This window comes from Crotalus tigris, unplaced genomic scaffold (assembly GCF_016545835.1).
Source record: "Crotalus tigris isolate CLP2741 ecotype Arizona unplaced genomic scaffold, ASM1654583v1 scf7180000024371.1489680, whole genome shotgun sequence".
Taxonomy (NCBI): Eukaryota; Metazoa; Chordata; class Lepidosauria; order Squamata; family Viperidae; genus Crotalus; species Crotalus tigris.
The window spans coordinates 793,304-809,941 of NW_024100541.1; the positions used below are offsets into that span (position 1 = coordinate 793,304).

Consider the following 16,638-nt stretch of genomic DNA (forward strand, 5'->3'; position numbering starts at 1 on the left):
ACTTCGCAACAAAGCAGTGTCCCATGGTCATGTGCCCACAATTTTTGGTGGTTTTTTTTTATTTATTTTAGCAGTTTTTGGCATTTATTTCTGGTTTCCAACAAAAAACTCCCACTGAGTAAAAAAGGTTCGCTTAATAAGATATAATGCAAAAAAAGGTCATAAAATCCAGTAGTCACATGGTGACCCATTTAACCATCGTGACTTATGACTCTTAATTCCTAGCTCAATTTCAGTCATTAAGTTGAGGAGTACCTGTAGAAATAATTCTCCCAATGGACAAGGCTCTTGGCATGCAGAAAGTACAGGATTCTAATCCTGAAGTTAAGGCCTGGCACTCCATGATTGATCTGCTCATCTTTATCAAGCAAATTCACTACACTTGGCATTTCGGGTCTGCCATTTGATTCAAGATCATCATGACAGGTAGGCAGATTCCCTTTTTTGGAGTTTCTGCAGCATCCTTAGTGTAACTGGAAAAGCAACCACTCCTTTCAATGACACACCCGTCATTGTTTGAGCCATTTTGAAGAAGAGAGTATTTAATTCTCTCTAGTTTCTTAACATGCATGCATTATAAAATCTGCCTGACTTGTTCGTATGATTTACTCCCAAGTATAACTGGAAGTGGTACAACCAGGGCAGCGGATGCTATTCAGTGAACATCTAAATTTGACCAGTGTTGAACCAGTCTGTGAGGAAGGGGGCTGTTTATCTTGTTAATTGCGAAGTCGTGTCCGACCCATCGCGACCCCACGGACAATGTTCCTCCAGGCCTTCCTGTCCTCTACCATCTTCTGGAGTCCATTTAAGCTCACGCCTACTGCTTCAGTGACTCCATCCAGCCACCTCATTCTCTGTCGTCCCCTTCTTCTATTGCCCTCCATCTTTCCCAGCATTAGGCCCTTCTCCAGTGAGTCCTTCCTTCTCATTAGGTGACCAAAGTATTTTGAGTTTCAACTTCAGGATCTGACCTTCTAAAGAGCAGTCAGGGTTGATCTCTTCTAACATTGACCGATTTGAATGCCTTGCAGTCCAAGGGACTCGCAGGAGTCTTCTCCAGCACCATAGTTCAAAGGCCACATCAAGAGGCTCTTTAGTTCCTCTTCACTTTCTGCCATTAGAATGGTATCATCTGCATATCTTAGAGTGGTATCATCTGCATATCTTAGAGTGGTATCATCTGCATATCTTACCTTATTATTCAAGCCATTTGTAGGTGTGAGTCCCAAAATGGGAGTTAATTCAGTAACTAGGTTTTTCACTCTGGACAGGTAACAGAATAACAAGAGTTGGAAGGGACCTTGGAGGTCTTCTAGTCCAACCCCCTGCTCAAGCAGAGACTCTATCCCAGGGATAGGCAACCTTGGCTTTTTTATGACTCGTGTACTTCAACTCCCAAAATTCCTGAGCCAGCACGGCTCAGCATGGAAACCTCTCTCTTTCCCCTCAGCCAAGATTGCCTACCCCTGCTCTATACCATTTCAGATAAATGATTGTTCAGTCTCTTCTTGAAAACCTCCAGTGATGGAGCACCCACAATTTCCAGAGGCAAGCCGTTCCACTGAATAATTGTTTTCGCCATTAGGAAATTTCTCCTTCGTTCTAGGTCGCTTTTCTCCTTTAGTTTCCATCCAATGTTTACAATTAGATTTACAATTAATTTACAATTAGATCAATCTGTAAATAAGGCCAGGCTAACAATCTTAATGCTTGTCCGTCAATCAAGAAAGGTTGGAGGATAATGCATCCTTTTTCATCCGTTACAATTTTTATTTTAGCATGCTTAGTCCTTACTCATCAGTTTTGGGAGGTTTGCAACCTTGCCCAATGAAGTAGTAAATAATGAAGTCATGAGAGGAATTGCATTTATTGCCTCCTGGCTGCAATTCTGAAAAAAAAAATCATGGAAAGCTATAACAAATCTTTAAATAATAGACACCTAAATGCCATGGATATCTAAATAAGAATTAAGTCATTAGGTAATCTTCTAGGAATAAAACTCCCAACGGTTGGAGAAAGCATCAAAGAAAATCTTCTTCTGGCGAACACTGAAGCCCCCAAATCAGTGTTTCCCAATCTCAGCAACTTTAAAACATGTGAACTACAACTCCCAGAAATCCCCAGCCAGCATAAGGTTCAGAAACACTGTCCTAATTAATTGCAGAATGTATATGTATGGCAAGCAGTCAAAAGAAAAGTCCCTCTTCAATAAGAATGTATTCCTCAGATAACTTTTTGAAGCAATATAAAGGCTACTGGATAATCAATTTTAATTCAGCACCAGCAAGCACAGGCTTGCTCTGTTCATTGTGGACTGAAAAAAAAAAGAACAATTTCAGAAATTAAATATTTGTTAAGGATTAAAAAAAACACAGACCCCTGTTATTCTGAGGTTTTAAACAAAAATAATGGGATATTTCCCAACAGTAGAATATGACTCTTTGCTGAGAAATGCCTGTAGTACTTCCTTCAGATTTTAAGGGCCACTCACATCAATTATTTTAGCTTGTGATCCATTCCTGGGGAGGAAAGCTATGGCAAATCTAGACAGCATACTAAAAAGCAGACATCACCCAGCCAACTAAAGTGCGTATAGTCCAGGCCATGGTTTTCTCAGTTGCAATATATGGCTGTGAAAATTGGACCATAAGAAAGACGAGTGCCAAAGAATTGAGGCCTTTGAATTATGGTGCTGGAGAAGACTCCTGCGAGTCCTCTGGACTGCAAGGCATTCAAACCGGTCAGTGTTAGAAGAGATCAACCCCAACTGCTCTTTGGAAGGTCAGATCCTGAAGTTGAAACTCAAGTACTTCGGCCACCTAATGAGAAGGAAGGACTCACTGGAGAAGGGCCTAATGCTGGGAAAGATTGAGGGCAATAGAAGAATGGGACGACAGAGAATAAGATGGCTGGATGGAGTCACTGAAGCAGTAGGCGTGAACTTAAACGGACTCCAGAAGATGGTAGAGGACAGGAAGACCTGGAGGAACATTGTCCATGGGGTCGCGATGGGTCGGTCGCAACTAACAACAACATGATCCATTTCCATTACTCTGAATTCTTTTTGCTAATTTGCTAATCAGTCATTTCTCTTTTGCATCTGTATCCTCATAAGATCCAATTCCATGAGTTTCAAACCTGCCCTTTTTGAGTTTTCATTCAGTTTTTATTTAAAAGATGCAATTAAGAAAAGCTCAGGTGTTTCACTATTTGCTTAGCGCAGGCATGTCAAACTTGCTATGTCATGTGACGTTGCGTGATGTATCGTGACTTTTTCCCCATTTCTGGCAATGGGGTGGGCGTGGTTTCGGTGTGACGCATCCGGCCTGCAGGCCAATAGTTTGACATGCCTGGCTTAGCGTTAATAATTTTTATTCTTATTTCAAACTGGCTTTGAAGCAGAGATAGTCAAGATTTACTCAGCTATTTATCAATCTTCCTTGGAAATAAGCTGTAGTCAAAAATAGATACAATCAATGTATAGTAATAAATGTTGAAAAGAGCATCCCAAAATATAAAATGCTAAAAAGCAAGGCTTGGTTATCACATAAAACTGTTTTAAAACTTGACCTGAAATGAAGTACTTAAATGTATTCTCACCAGCAGTACTTCTTCGTGCCTTAAGCTGTAGGTTCTCAAACAGATCCATTATAGCAGAGTCAACGTACATACTTACAAATTGTAGTTCCAAGTCATTTGCATTCCAAGTCATTTTCTCTATGGATTGGGATAGAAAGTATACATATTTAACACAATAATTATGCCCTCCACCGACAAAATATATCCTTAAGATATTCTTTAGGAACAGATTTAAAATGTAGGAAGCTTTAACAGTCAACCAAGAAGCAGGGTAGCCATTTAAAGACTACATGGTAATGCACTCAACTCAACTACAAAGTCTCTACATTTCTGTTTATTGAGACAAACTAATTAAAAGGCACAAACATGGGGCGTATGTTTACATGACATTATAACAAACATATACATTAAAAGTGTAGGAATGTGTTCTTTTTGCTACACAGGAAGTTCCTAAGCTTTTATATATACAAAAGTTGTACAATTTGATGTCCTAAGGTACAAAAGTTCATTTATAAAATTATTTTACACTAAATTCTATTATTTTTCCCCATTTTTACTATGTAGTCCAAGCCCCTAGAACCATTTTCACATAATCTGGACATCAGTCTAACCCCCAGACGTTTGCCTCAGAAATACGAAATATGTTGCTTTTACACTGACACGATGGGTATAAAACACAAAACAGTAGACTTCCACCCTCTCAGGCTTGCCAGCATCCCATTAAAAAAAAAATGAAAATATTGATTGGATTGGCATCCTTGCTCTGAGCAAAAGCCTCTCAGTTTTTTCCCTTCCAATTATTTCTTATACTGTCTTGGCTATAGGGTATGTCTTTAAAAACAAAGATTAAAAAATGACTGTGACATGATAGCCTAAAAGATTGCTTCCCTAGATTTCCCATCCTACTTTATGTACAGATAAAATAAAGGATGTATTCTTGGGTATTTTAATGGGACTGTTTGGCGGGGGGGGGGGGGAGAGGACTTCCCTTCACTGGATAGGTCAGTTAATGGAAAACCTCCACAAATCAATAACTATTTGTTAACACAATTAACTAAAAGTACAAATGATGGTTGTTGCTTCTTCTGCAAATATTTACAAAGTTGAAGAAATCTGCACAACACTTGATTAAGGGGGGGGGGGGACAAAAAAGGTAAAAAAAAAAAAAAATGAAACACAAAATAATAAGATGCACTCTCTTGGCTTGTCCTGAAGGGGCATCCTAACTAGTTAGTGGTTAGAATAAAAACTGTATACCATTTTATAATATAAGTCAAAAAAACTTTCAGCGAACACCACCTGCTCCCTTGTCACATCAGCAGGTTCTGCTTGAGAGAGTGAGAGCAGACACATGTTCTACCCAGCACTTCCACAGTCTTCAAGCTTAAAGCCATTTTTCCATGTTTCAAAGCTCGCTGTTATGCTCTCCATAATAAAGAGTCCCAGCTGGATTTCGACTAGAGACTGCATTCACGTAGATTTCAAATCCTATTCTACCAGCCATAGCTGTTCTTCGCCAAACATGAAACAGTTCTTTTTTTTTTTTTAATATGCTGACTATTAAGGTTATATTCCCTTAGGGTAATATGTCACTTACTATTTACATTTCCAAAATACCAGGTCATAATCCCTATTGTTATTTAGAAGTTAGAATGATAAAAGTTACCATATGCTTTGCATATCAGAGTTGGTATCACTTTTCCCATAGGGAATTCTGCCTGAAATCATCATATTCCCAAAAGGTAAAATGCATAATTACTTAAATGCATTTTTTAAAAAATAGGACCATGAAATGTATTTACTTTAAAAACAAAACAAAACGCTACAATACTTTCTCAATCAGAGAGCCACAGAGCTGGCCAGTTAGTGATTCATCTCCACACAGTAGTTGTGGAAATCTCCATATTTGGAGCCTTCTAGTGTTTAGATAAAGAGGGCCTTTTTTTCCATTTACAATTTCCCCCGTTACCAATAATGATAACTTTTCAAAATGTTTAGGAACTGGGCTCAGTTCTCATCTGATCTTCAAACATCATTGCCAGTTTAAAGGAAAGAAAAAGAGCCAGAAATAAGTCAACAGCCAGCCAACTGAACAGGGATTATGTTATTTTTTCCCTTTAAACTGGAGCATGATTTTTTTTTTTTTTGCATCAAATGAATTAGCCTGGTTTCATTACTATGAACTTAAAAAAGGAAGGTTAATTGCTCTTAAGGACTTGTTTTCTATTCTTTTTAATACTGCATGAAGTTTTTGCTCTAGATTTTTTTTTTTTTTTTACCAGGGGGGAGAGGTTGGCAATGCCTGGGGAAGGAAAGGCATGCTTTCCACTGGTCTCATGGCTATATTTAAAGGGCCAGCTAATGTCATTGGTGTCGGGAGATTCATTGGCGAGGTTATAGTAACTGGATGTGCGATGTTCACTGGAGCAGTGACTGAAGTTGGTAAATTGACAGGTGTAGTGAGTGTTAACGGAGAAGTCATGGACAAAGGGCTTGTTATGGTAACAGGGTGGCCTAAGCTCATTGGGCTGGAGATGTTAACTGCGCTCGAAACATTGGCTGGGCTTCTCATATTCATTGCAGCAGCCACAGTGACTGGGTTGGTGATCGTCCCGGATGCCACCGAGGAGGTTATGTTGAAGGGAGTAGAGAGAGTCACAGGCGTAGGGGCAGCAGTGGACGTTTGGCACAAGTTGGCAGCTTCTAGAAAACAAGAGAAGAGATGACACCAAAGTTGTTGCTTTACAAACGGACAGAGCAGAGCAGATTCTGAAACACCAACAGAACAGTCCTTAGAATAAAGTTTGATGCAAGCTATTGCAATGCCAGTCAGCCTTCTCTTATCTACAAACCCCTTTCCCACTGGACATTTTAGACCAGTGGTTCTCAACCTTTTTAATGCCGCGACCCCCAACCGGTCATAAGTCAAGGACTACTCAACCGGTCGTAAGTCGAGGACTACTCAACTGGTGCAGCACCGTTTGCAGAATGGGACTTTTGGCGGGCTCAGCAGGGCAGAGACAGCCCGGACAATTCCTATTGGCTTTTGAAAGCCAATAGAATTAGACTCTATTCAAGAGAGTCTATTCTATTGGCTTTCAAAAGCCAATAGAGTAAAAGGGAGTAGCACAGCTAAAGAAAAGGGGGGAAAAATGGTGGACTGCATTGTTTGGCGACCCCCCTGAAATGGTCATTCGACCCCAAATGGGGTCCCGACCCACAGGTTGAGAACCACTGTTTTAGACCTTTCCAACTCTAGCCCATTTTGCTGACAGTTTATGCCACAATAGCAAAAACATACAAATCACAATGCAAGGAGCCTATCAGCAATTAAGGGCCTGCAGAAAGTTAATAAGCCTGAATCTCACATATTCTGGTAAACTGGCAAACTTTAACATTTTTCTTTAATAGCAATGGATATATTATGTGCTTTAATAGTTTATTTCATTATGCAGTAACAAATATTCTCAGGCAGAATACTCTGAAATGCAATTATTAAACACTAATTCTACAACCTATAATATCTTCAGTCATGCAATTCATCTGTGTTCAAGACATCTGGCAATTTTTAGTAATAAAAAAAAGGGGGGGGGCATTTGTTCATTAAAGCAGCACAGTATTAGCAGAAAGTCCTCTCAAGAGGAATATTGTAAGTAGAGAGAGTGTACATACCGAATGGTACGTACTCTATAGCCTTCTCAAAGTTGTACTGACATTCTGTGAAGGTTTTAAAAAGTCATTATTAGGGACCGATACACAAAGCTAGTTTTCACTATTACCTGTTTATTTCATTTTAAAATAAATTTAACCACAACTTGTGGAATCATTCAATCAGTGTAGTATTTTAGTTATTGTAAAACCCCAGTCAATAAGATGAATGCATCAAACCCCACCAGTCAGGTAAGCTTTCGCCTCGATTAAGAATGGATCCCCTCTGGAAACAAAAATAATTTGGCTCATACTGTCACACCAAGGGCACCTCTGCGACTATTCAAACTAGAGACAACTGGAAAGCTATAAAGTTAGCTATTTTTATATATCAGCACCACCTGCTGGCTATCAATAGAATACTCAGGTTCCCATGGAGTTGGAAAATAACTTCTGGTATTAGGAAAACCAGCGGCAATTGGGAATCTCAGCTTAAACCAATAAACAGACATAAAGCCATTCATGTCAATTTGGGGCACATCAGATTATATTTACCAGGTGGCAACAACATGGTTTTCATGAGAGGTCTAGGCTGTTGACTCCAGTGCATGTAAGAAAGCAGGACGTACAGTCAGGTCCAGAAATATTGGGACAGTGACACAATTTGAACATCTTTGGCTCTATACACCACCACAATGGAGTTGGAATGAAACAAACACAATGTGCTTTAACTGGAGACTGTCAGCTTTAATTTGAGGGTATGTACATCCAACTCAGATGAACGGGGTAGGACTTACAGCAGTTTGCATATGTGCCTCCCACTTGTTAAGGGACCAAAGGTAATGGGACAATTGGCTTCTCAGCTGTTCCATGGCCAGGTGTGCGATATTCCCTCATTACCCCAATTACGATGTGCAGATAAAAGGCCCAGAGTTCATTTCAAGTGTGCTATTTGCATTTGGAATCTGTTGCTGTCAACTCTCAAGATGAGATCCAAAGAGCTGTCACTATCAGTGAAGCAAGCCATCATTAGGCTGAAGAAACAAAACAAACCCATCAGAGAGATAGCAAGAATATTAGGCATGGCCAAAACAACTGTTTGGAACATTCTCAAAAAGAAGGAACGCACCGGTGAGCTCAGCAACACCAAAAGACCAGGGAGACCACGGAAAACAACTGCGGTGGATGACCAAAGAATTCTTTCCTTGGTGAAGAAAACACCCTTCACAATAGTTGGCCAGATCAAAAACACTCTCCAGGAGGTAGGTGTATGTGTGTCAAAGTCAACAATCAAGAGAAGACTTCACCAGAGTGAATACAGAGGGTTCACCACAAGAGGTAAACCATTGGTGAGCCTCAAAAACAACATCTAAAAAGCCTTCACAGTTCTGGAATAAGATCCTATGGACAGATGAGATCAAGATCAACTTGTACCAGAGTGATGGGAAGAGAAGAGTATGGAGAAGGAAAGGAACGGCTCATGATCCTGAGCATACCACCTCATCAGTGAAGCATGGTGGTGGTAGTGTCATGGCGTGGGCATGTATGGCTGCCAATGGAACTGGTTCTCTTGTATTTATTGATGATGTGACTGCTGACAAAAGCAGCAGGATGAATTCTGAAGTGTTTCGGGCAATATTATCTGCTCACATTCAGCCAAATGCTGCAGAACTCATTGGACGGCGCTTCACAGTGCAGATGGACAATGACCCAAAGCATACTGCAAAAGCAACCAAAGAGTTTGTGAAGGGACAGAAGTGGAATATTGTAAAATGGCCAAGTCAATCACCTGACCTGAATCCCATTGAGCATAAATTTCACTTGCTGAAGACAAAACTGAAGGGAAAATGCCCCAAGAACAAGCAGGAACTGAAGACAGTTGCAGTAGAGGCCTGGCAGAGCATCACCAGGGATGAAACCCAGCGTCTGGTGATGTCTATGCATTCCAGACTTCAGGCTGTGATTGACTGCAAAGGATTTGCAACCAAGTATTAAGAAGGGAAAGTTTGATTTATGATTATTATTCTGTCACATTACCTTCGGTCCCTTAACAAGTGGGAGGCACATATGCAAACTGCTGTAAGTCCTACCCCGTTCACCTGAGTTGGATGTACATACCCTCAAATTAAAGCTGACAGTCTCCAGTTAAAGCACATTGTGTTTGTTTCATTCCAACTCCATTGTGGTGGTGTATAGAGCCAAAGATGTTCAAATTGTGTCGATGTCCCAATATTTCTGGACCTGACTGTATTTACAAAGACCAAGAGAATACTGCACAATGCAGGTGGTGCAATGGAAGGGAAGGATCTTGGGTGCTTCTCTTTGTGCCAAGCAATTATTATGTTTAGTATGGAAACTGCAACCTTGTACCCAAAATACTTCAAAGGGGGGAGTTGAAAGTCCAGCCTTACAATATAAGCTACATTAAATGTATCTGACCCTACCTTGCTTGACTGAAGTTGGCCTCAGAGTCTGTTGACTTTCTGTAATCAAAATTGGGAGGTGGAGGAAAGGTGTTGCAATTAAGCCATTCAATGATACATAATTCTAGTTTTCCCTTTCCCATAACATTATACAGATTGTATTTGAGCATGTGCACAATTAAAAGGTCCAGCTCTAAAATTCTGGCACCGTGTCAGGTGTTTAGGTCTAGCATGATTTAAAGGCTATATTCATACAGCCAACTAAATCAAATTAACCCATTTTCTAAATTTGCTTAATAATGAATGAACAGCTAGCCAAACAGCCTGGGTTCAGAACACACACATACACGCACAGAATTTTTCAGAATAAACATTAACTGAGCTTAGCAAGTGTACATGCAACCAAGTTCTGAATTGGTTATGCATGCTATGAGCCTGATTATATGAGAAGACCAATACCATAGTTCTTCCAAGCCTGACCTGCAGTGCCTTTCCAATGGTTGTTCCAAAATCGAAATTATTTTTTGATCTCACAATGCCAAAGCAGGCTTTATTTTTCACTATCTACCATCTACTGCAGGAGAAAATTTAAATGTCCTGATCATCATGTTCCTTAGAATACTGAGCATATACAATGATACGCTATATGGTAACTCAAAACCATGACCCAAAAATTCATTTCACATTACTGTACATGAGGAGAAAAAGACGTGCTGAAGGAACTTCTGGATTTTTATCTGAAAGCAAGAGGGAAAGCAACAACAGTAACATATACGAGTTTCAAGAGGCCAAACGTCTGCTTTCTGTGCCAGGAAGCCAGAGCAAGGACAGCAATTTGTTTTACTGCTTGGGTTTCAAGCAGTTCGTGCTGCAACTGGGGTCTCTGCCTTAGCCATTCAGTTCTACTTTTAGAGGTAACACAATTGTTGCATCTTGCTGTGCAGCTATGTGGTGTAGCTATCAGGTGGCTGGACTAGGGCAGGGGTAGGCAACCTTGGCTCTTTTATGACTCGTGGACTTCAACTCCCAGAATTCCTGAGCCAGCCATGCTGAGAGGTTTCCATGCTGAGCCATGCCGGCTCAGGAATTCTGGGAGTTGAAGTCCATGAGTCAAAAAAGAGCCAAGGTTGCCTAGCCCTGGACTAGGGCCTTGTCCAAGGCATCCATAACTATGTTAGCTCACTAGGTGACTTTGTACCAGCTCTTATCTCTCAGTCTGATATACCCCACAGGTTGGTGGTTGGAGGATAGAGTGCTGTATTTGCTGTCCTGATCTCCTGGAGAAAAGGTGCAATGTCAATTCAACAGGTAAGACTGCTGAGTTTTCCACGCAAGAGAATCAGAATCCACCAAAATTAGTAACGCCCCCTTCTGCTTTGCAACTGCCCTCCTGCTCTATTCATGCACCCTCCATTAGGATTCCTTCAGTGATTACCTGTCTCTCATTTTCAGAAATTACACAAATGCTTATTCAGCAATTACATTAGAGATCATTTCTCATACATAGCTGGGTTTAGATCTATCTTGAGGAATGATCACTGCCAATCATCTGCAGGATCCCAGGCTCTCTTCCACCACCACCACTTTTCTCCTAAAAAAGAATTTTTGTAGCTCAGGGTTGAACTGTGGGGTCCTTGGTGCTTTCTGAGCTCAGTTAAGAGTCCAACACTGATGATGTTACCTAGTTTAGTAATTAAACATCTGCAAGAAAGATGTCTATGGAGATTCTCAGTCATTCAGGTCATGGTTATCCCAAAGGTACCTTTTCAAGAGGCAACTGGACTTCCTTTTTCTTTGAAGGCCTTTTGCTTCTCATCCAAAAAGCTTCTTCAGCCCTGACTCTGAAGCTCTGACTCTGTTCCATTCCCCACCATTCAATCAGAGCTGAAGAAACTTCTTGGATGAGAAGAGAAACATCTTCAAAGAAAAACAAGAAAGTCCAGTTGCCTCTTGAAAATGCACCTTTGGGTCTGCAAGAAAGCAACCAAGCTCAGAGAGCACCAAGGACCCCACATTCCCCCCCCTTTTTAAGTTGAAGATATGCTCTGCTCCTTGGGGAGCTTAGTATTCTGTAGGTCAGCTCTACCTCGTGCTCGAATAACAGCTCCCTGAAAACGGCTGTTCTGTGCATGGAGAGCTCTATATAAAACAGGCACCAAGCTACTAAAACTCATCACAGGCATCAGCAATAGGATGAAAACACACATTTAGAGTAATTAAGATTTATAGCTAGTTTGAAAAATGAATGGAAACTCTTGCAATTCAGCCTGGTGCATCGTATATATTTAAGCAAACTGGATTTGAACTGTAAAAACCCAGGACACAGAGCTCAAGAGATGGCTGTGGTAACTGTGGTCCAGTTACATTCTCAGTTTAAAGGTGCAGCAAAAATAAGTCATAAGGTAAGAGCAAGATTGCATGTCTGTGGATGCTCTAAAGATTGCCACACGGATGGAATTCATTCACTGAGGCTGGATTCAGCATACTAAGGAATCTCAACATTTTTACAAAGCATTCTGGGAAGACTAAGCAAGGAATATACTCAAATCTATTCATAAAAAGTTTCTTATTGTAGGCTTTTTCGAAACTCTAAATTTCAAGGGATGGAACTACTTGTGCGGGGAAGAAAAACCAGATGGTTCATTCTGAATTCCTATTTCCTCATCATATTTAACACAAACATGTTGAGCTCAGTAATATCCTTCTATACAACTCCTAAAGCAGTATAGTTTATTAAGACTGGTAAAACAGTAAGTCCATCGACTTGTAAAGAAATAAAAAAAATAAAAACAAGGCACCACATTCAAAGGGTGGAAAATGCTTCAAATCTCTATTTTGCATGGTAGGCATTGGGTACATACTACTACACTTGCTTTGCGATTCTTTGCAATGAAAAGTGGTATAAATAGATTGAACACAATACAATAAAGATAACTGCTATTTTAAGCACTGAATTAGATGCCTTGGTAAAAATGGCTGTAGTAACAAAAACTGCTTATTTATTTTATGTAAGCCATCAAAACACATATAACTCTTTCCCTTTCCTTGATAAGAGAGAGAACAAATAAACATACACAATTCCATATGAAATTATAGTTCTTTCACATTCTAATTGCTATTGAATATCTTCCTGTCTCACTAGTTTATACACAATTAAAAGTGAATGGGCCCTAAAAAGACAACAAAATGCCACCCAAAGAAGTCAATATGATAAAGGAAAACCAGAGCATATTGTATTTGTAAAAATAAACAATAAGAATAAATATTTAAAGCAACTTTATAAAACTGGAAGACAGGATGCAATGCCAATTGGCATCAAGGTCAAGAATCATGGAGGTTGGACGTTTTCTAGCCAAATTAAAGTGTTTTAGAAAAACTGGATTTTTCCACCTTATGAAGAATTATAAAAGTGTTTCTCAACCTTGACAATTTTAAGGCATGTGGACTTCAACTCCCAGAATTCCACAGCCAGCATTGCTGGCTGTGGAATTCTGGGAGTTGAAGTCCACATGCCTTAAAATTGTCAAGGTTGAGAAACACTGTGGTAGAGAATTTCCTCTACGGAAGTCTGGAAACCAATGTGGTAAAGTGGCCCTATCTGTATCAGACTGAAGCACCAATGAGCAACTTAAAATGACAGCTAGGGTTTTGTGTATCTGTTATGCACAAAACAATCGATTAAGTAACAGAAAACTCAGATCCTCTCAGAAATCATGCCCCCAACTTGAAAACAGGGCAAGAGATCAAAATTTTGACATAAACAACCAATAGGCAACCTGGTAAGCCCCAAGTCTCCTAGCCTGGCTTTGATAAAGCAACTGCTTGACATAATCAAGAAGTAAGAATCTATGACAAGCAGACCCATCCTCATAATCACCTTAGATTATCAAGTAGCTCTTACTCCTGCATATTTTCAGAGTGTGAATTTACTCCATGTTTCCTGCCCACTATACCAGTCATTTATACATGTGCACGATTAACTCCAACAATCTGCTGCCATCAATTTTTACCTTTCTTTCTTGCTTTAACTGCTTCTTCCCATAGTCTCAAAGTCTCAACTTGTTTTCCAGGCCAGTTTGTGACATGTTGTTGCTGCGATTGCTGCTGCTGCTGCTGCTTCTGGTTGTTGCTCTCTTCATTCATACAAGCTATTCCAGTCACATTATTTTTTTAAGAAAGATGCAAAAATACACATGGGCACAAATTAGAATTTTCTCAATTAGAAGGTAACACGTGAAGTTAAAAAACACATTTTACAGACTCTGAACACCGTATTACTATTTCCTTATTTTTTCCCCATAATAAACAAAAAACAAATGATTTTGTTACTTTGATACAGGGGTGTCAAACTCGCAACATCACCTGACGTGTTGCAACATATTGCAACTTTTTTTTTGCCGTTGCCGGCAATGGGGAGGGCGTGGTTTTGCTATGATGCATCCGGCCCATGGCCGGCAGTTTGGCACTCCTGCTTTAGTACAAGAACAGTAAGGTTTTGGATGCTTGTTTGCCACCATAATGAAATTGTTAAGATACAATCCCTACTGAAGTTTCAACCAAATCTACAAAGTTTAGAATCTGTCATGATTGAAAAATCCAATAATTAAATGGAGCTACAGAAATGGAATAATGAATATCTTATTCATCTCAAGCTATAAAAGGAGGTGTTTTAAATATTTTAGTATTGTTGTGTATGCTGAGAGAAAGTTTTAATATCTTTGCCTTTTATCTAAACTGTACAATTTTTAAGGCAGAGTAACTTTGCCATCTGCTGAGACACATCCTAGTTTCAGCCACATCAGACCAACTGCATTTTAAGCACATTTAAGAAGAGAAGGGAAACTCTTCTTAAATGTCTAAATCATTAAATCTACTGCTGGTGTTTCCTTGACAAATGTAGCTTAACCCTTTCTACCCACGAAGAGTTTTAACATGACTTCTATTAGAAGGGAGACATAGGCAGTTCTTGACTTAAGACCACAACTGGGACCAGAATGTCCATGGTTAAGCAAAGTTGTTAAGACATGCCCAATTTTATTATCTTTTTTTGCCATAGCTGTTAAAAAATCATTGCAGTTGTTAAGTGAGTCGTGTGGTTATTAATCAAATCCAGCTTCCCCCACTGTCTTTGTCGGAAGCCAGTTGGAAAGGTCACAAATGGTGATCACGTGACCCAACTGTAGTAAGTACATGCCAATTGCCAAGTGCTGGAATTTAAATCAGGTGACTGTAGGGTTGGTGCGATGGTCATAAATATGAGGACTGGTTGTAAGTAAGATTTTTCAATGGCATTGTAATTTTGAATGGTTGCTAAATGAACTGTTGTAAGTTGAGGACTACCAGTAACGGCTTGCCTTCATTCAATCGTATACTAGAACTACAAAATTTCTATAATATGGATTTGCCAAAATGAAGCACATAGCCCTAAGACAAATAGAGTGTGTGCACAGAGGACAAGAGTGTGTAGTTGTTTCTTCCTTAGTGATCACAGTTGTTACTACAACAAATAAATGAGAAGTAATAAGAAGTTTCCACTGTAACAGCTAATACAATATTTAATATCATTCAATTGAAAATGGAATGCAATCAATCTTTAAAGTAAACTACAAATTATCAATCTTGCAACAAGCATTTTTTGATCAGCATACTAAAACATATCAAATTTAAACCATGGCTACTCACAAGCAGGAAGATGTAGATTTTCTTGCTTGAAAAACCCAAATTCTGCAATGTAAATGAAACAGCTCTGTATAATTTATTGTACTGAGTTTGAGTAATAGATAACAACTTATATTTTAGATATGGAGAGCCTGAATTAAATTCCTGTCAGAGCCATGAAGCTCATCAAATTGATTTAGTCTAACTTACCTTCCCTGGATTGTTGCAGGAACAAAAGATATTCTGAATAAACCAAGATCTGAAAAACTTAGATAGGAATGGCACACAAACTTTTGAAACATTACATAGATTCCCATGATTTAATATTTAAACACAGTCACATTTTTCTTTAGCATAAATTTATATTATTTCATCTATGATTGGGCAACCATGGAAATAGGGACCAGAGAAAATTATGAGCCAAAAAAGATCCATTTACACAGATGCTTTCATCAAAGGTGATCTGCATGAGCACAAGAAGGGGATGACACAGCTGGCAGACAAGTCTTGTACACAAGACTTTGGCAACAGATGGCAGATGTCTATAACTGGAAAAAAGTTGGCACACAAGAAAGAATATTCTATTGTAAGTGGATTCCTGTGCCATACTTGTAATTGCAGAACTGCTAAAAAAAACTATGTTCCTTTAGGTACACAGACTATTGTACTGCCTATCTCTTTCCTGTCTCATTCTATTGCATTCAGCAACCAGAACTCATTGTAACAGAGAAAAAACTAACCTTCATAGAATTCCTGCCTATACATTAAGCAAAATCATTACACAACCTGGTAACACAACCTAGTTAACTGTTTACAAACACAGGCTAGAGTTCTGCAAATTTTGAGTGTAACCCTAATCTACTCTTAGAGGAATCCATGGTAAATGCATCCATAGATCTTCCTATTTTGTTTGCCACCACTGGTGAGCTTGCTATTTTGTTTGCTTATACAGGTAGTTCTCAACTTATGACCACAGTTGGGATATGAATTTTGGTTGTTAATTGATGTGGTCATTAAGCAAGTCATTATATGACTGGATCCAAATTTACAACCATGTGGTCATTCAGAAAATCATGTGGTCCTTAAGCAAATCTGGCTTTTCTGTTTTTTTGTTTTTTTTGTCAGAAGCCATATGGGAAGCTGTGATCACTGCAACCATCGTAAATGTGAGCCAGTTGCCAAGCACCCAAATGGTATTCACGTGACTGAGGGACAGGTGCAACAGTCATAACACTTTTTTCTAAGGTTACTGTAACTTCAAATCATTATTAAATAAATGGTTGTAAGTCAAGGACTACCTGTACTATGATCACATTTGGGCTTCTAG

The 16,638-nt window shown here is 39.3% G+C and overlaps 1 protein-coding gene across 6 annotated transcripts in view; it reads right to left on the reverse strand.

Annotated features, from left to right (window-relative positions):
- Window positions 1–3,901: 3,901 nt before the first annotated feature.
- VEZF1 (vascular endothelial zinc finger 1) overlaps window positions 3,902–16,638 on the reverse strand; it is a 32,877-nt gene continuing 20,140 nt past the window's right edge. For 3 of the 6 annotated variants that reach the window (XM_039328141.1, XM_039328139.1, XM_039328140.1), the window contains exons 5-9: window positions 15,336–15,377; window positions 13,664–13,801; window positions 9,675–9,713; window positions 7,255–7,299; window positions 3,902–6,285 (exon numbers count right to left, since the gene is read on the reverse strand). In XM_039328141.1, the coding sequence (XP_039184075.1) occupies window positions 5,858–6,285; window positions 7,255–7,299; window positions 9,675–9,713; window positions 13,664–13,801; window positions 15,336–15,377 (692 nt within the window). In that variant the 3' untranslated portion in view covers window positions 3,902–5,857. The remainder of the gene's footprint in view (window positions 6,286–7,254; window positions 7,300–9,674; window positions 9,714–13,663; window positions 13,802–15,335; window positions 15,378–16,638) is intronic. The other 3 variants (XM_039328144.1, XM_039328145.1, XM_039328142.1) reach the window with 2 other exon arrangements.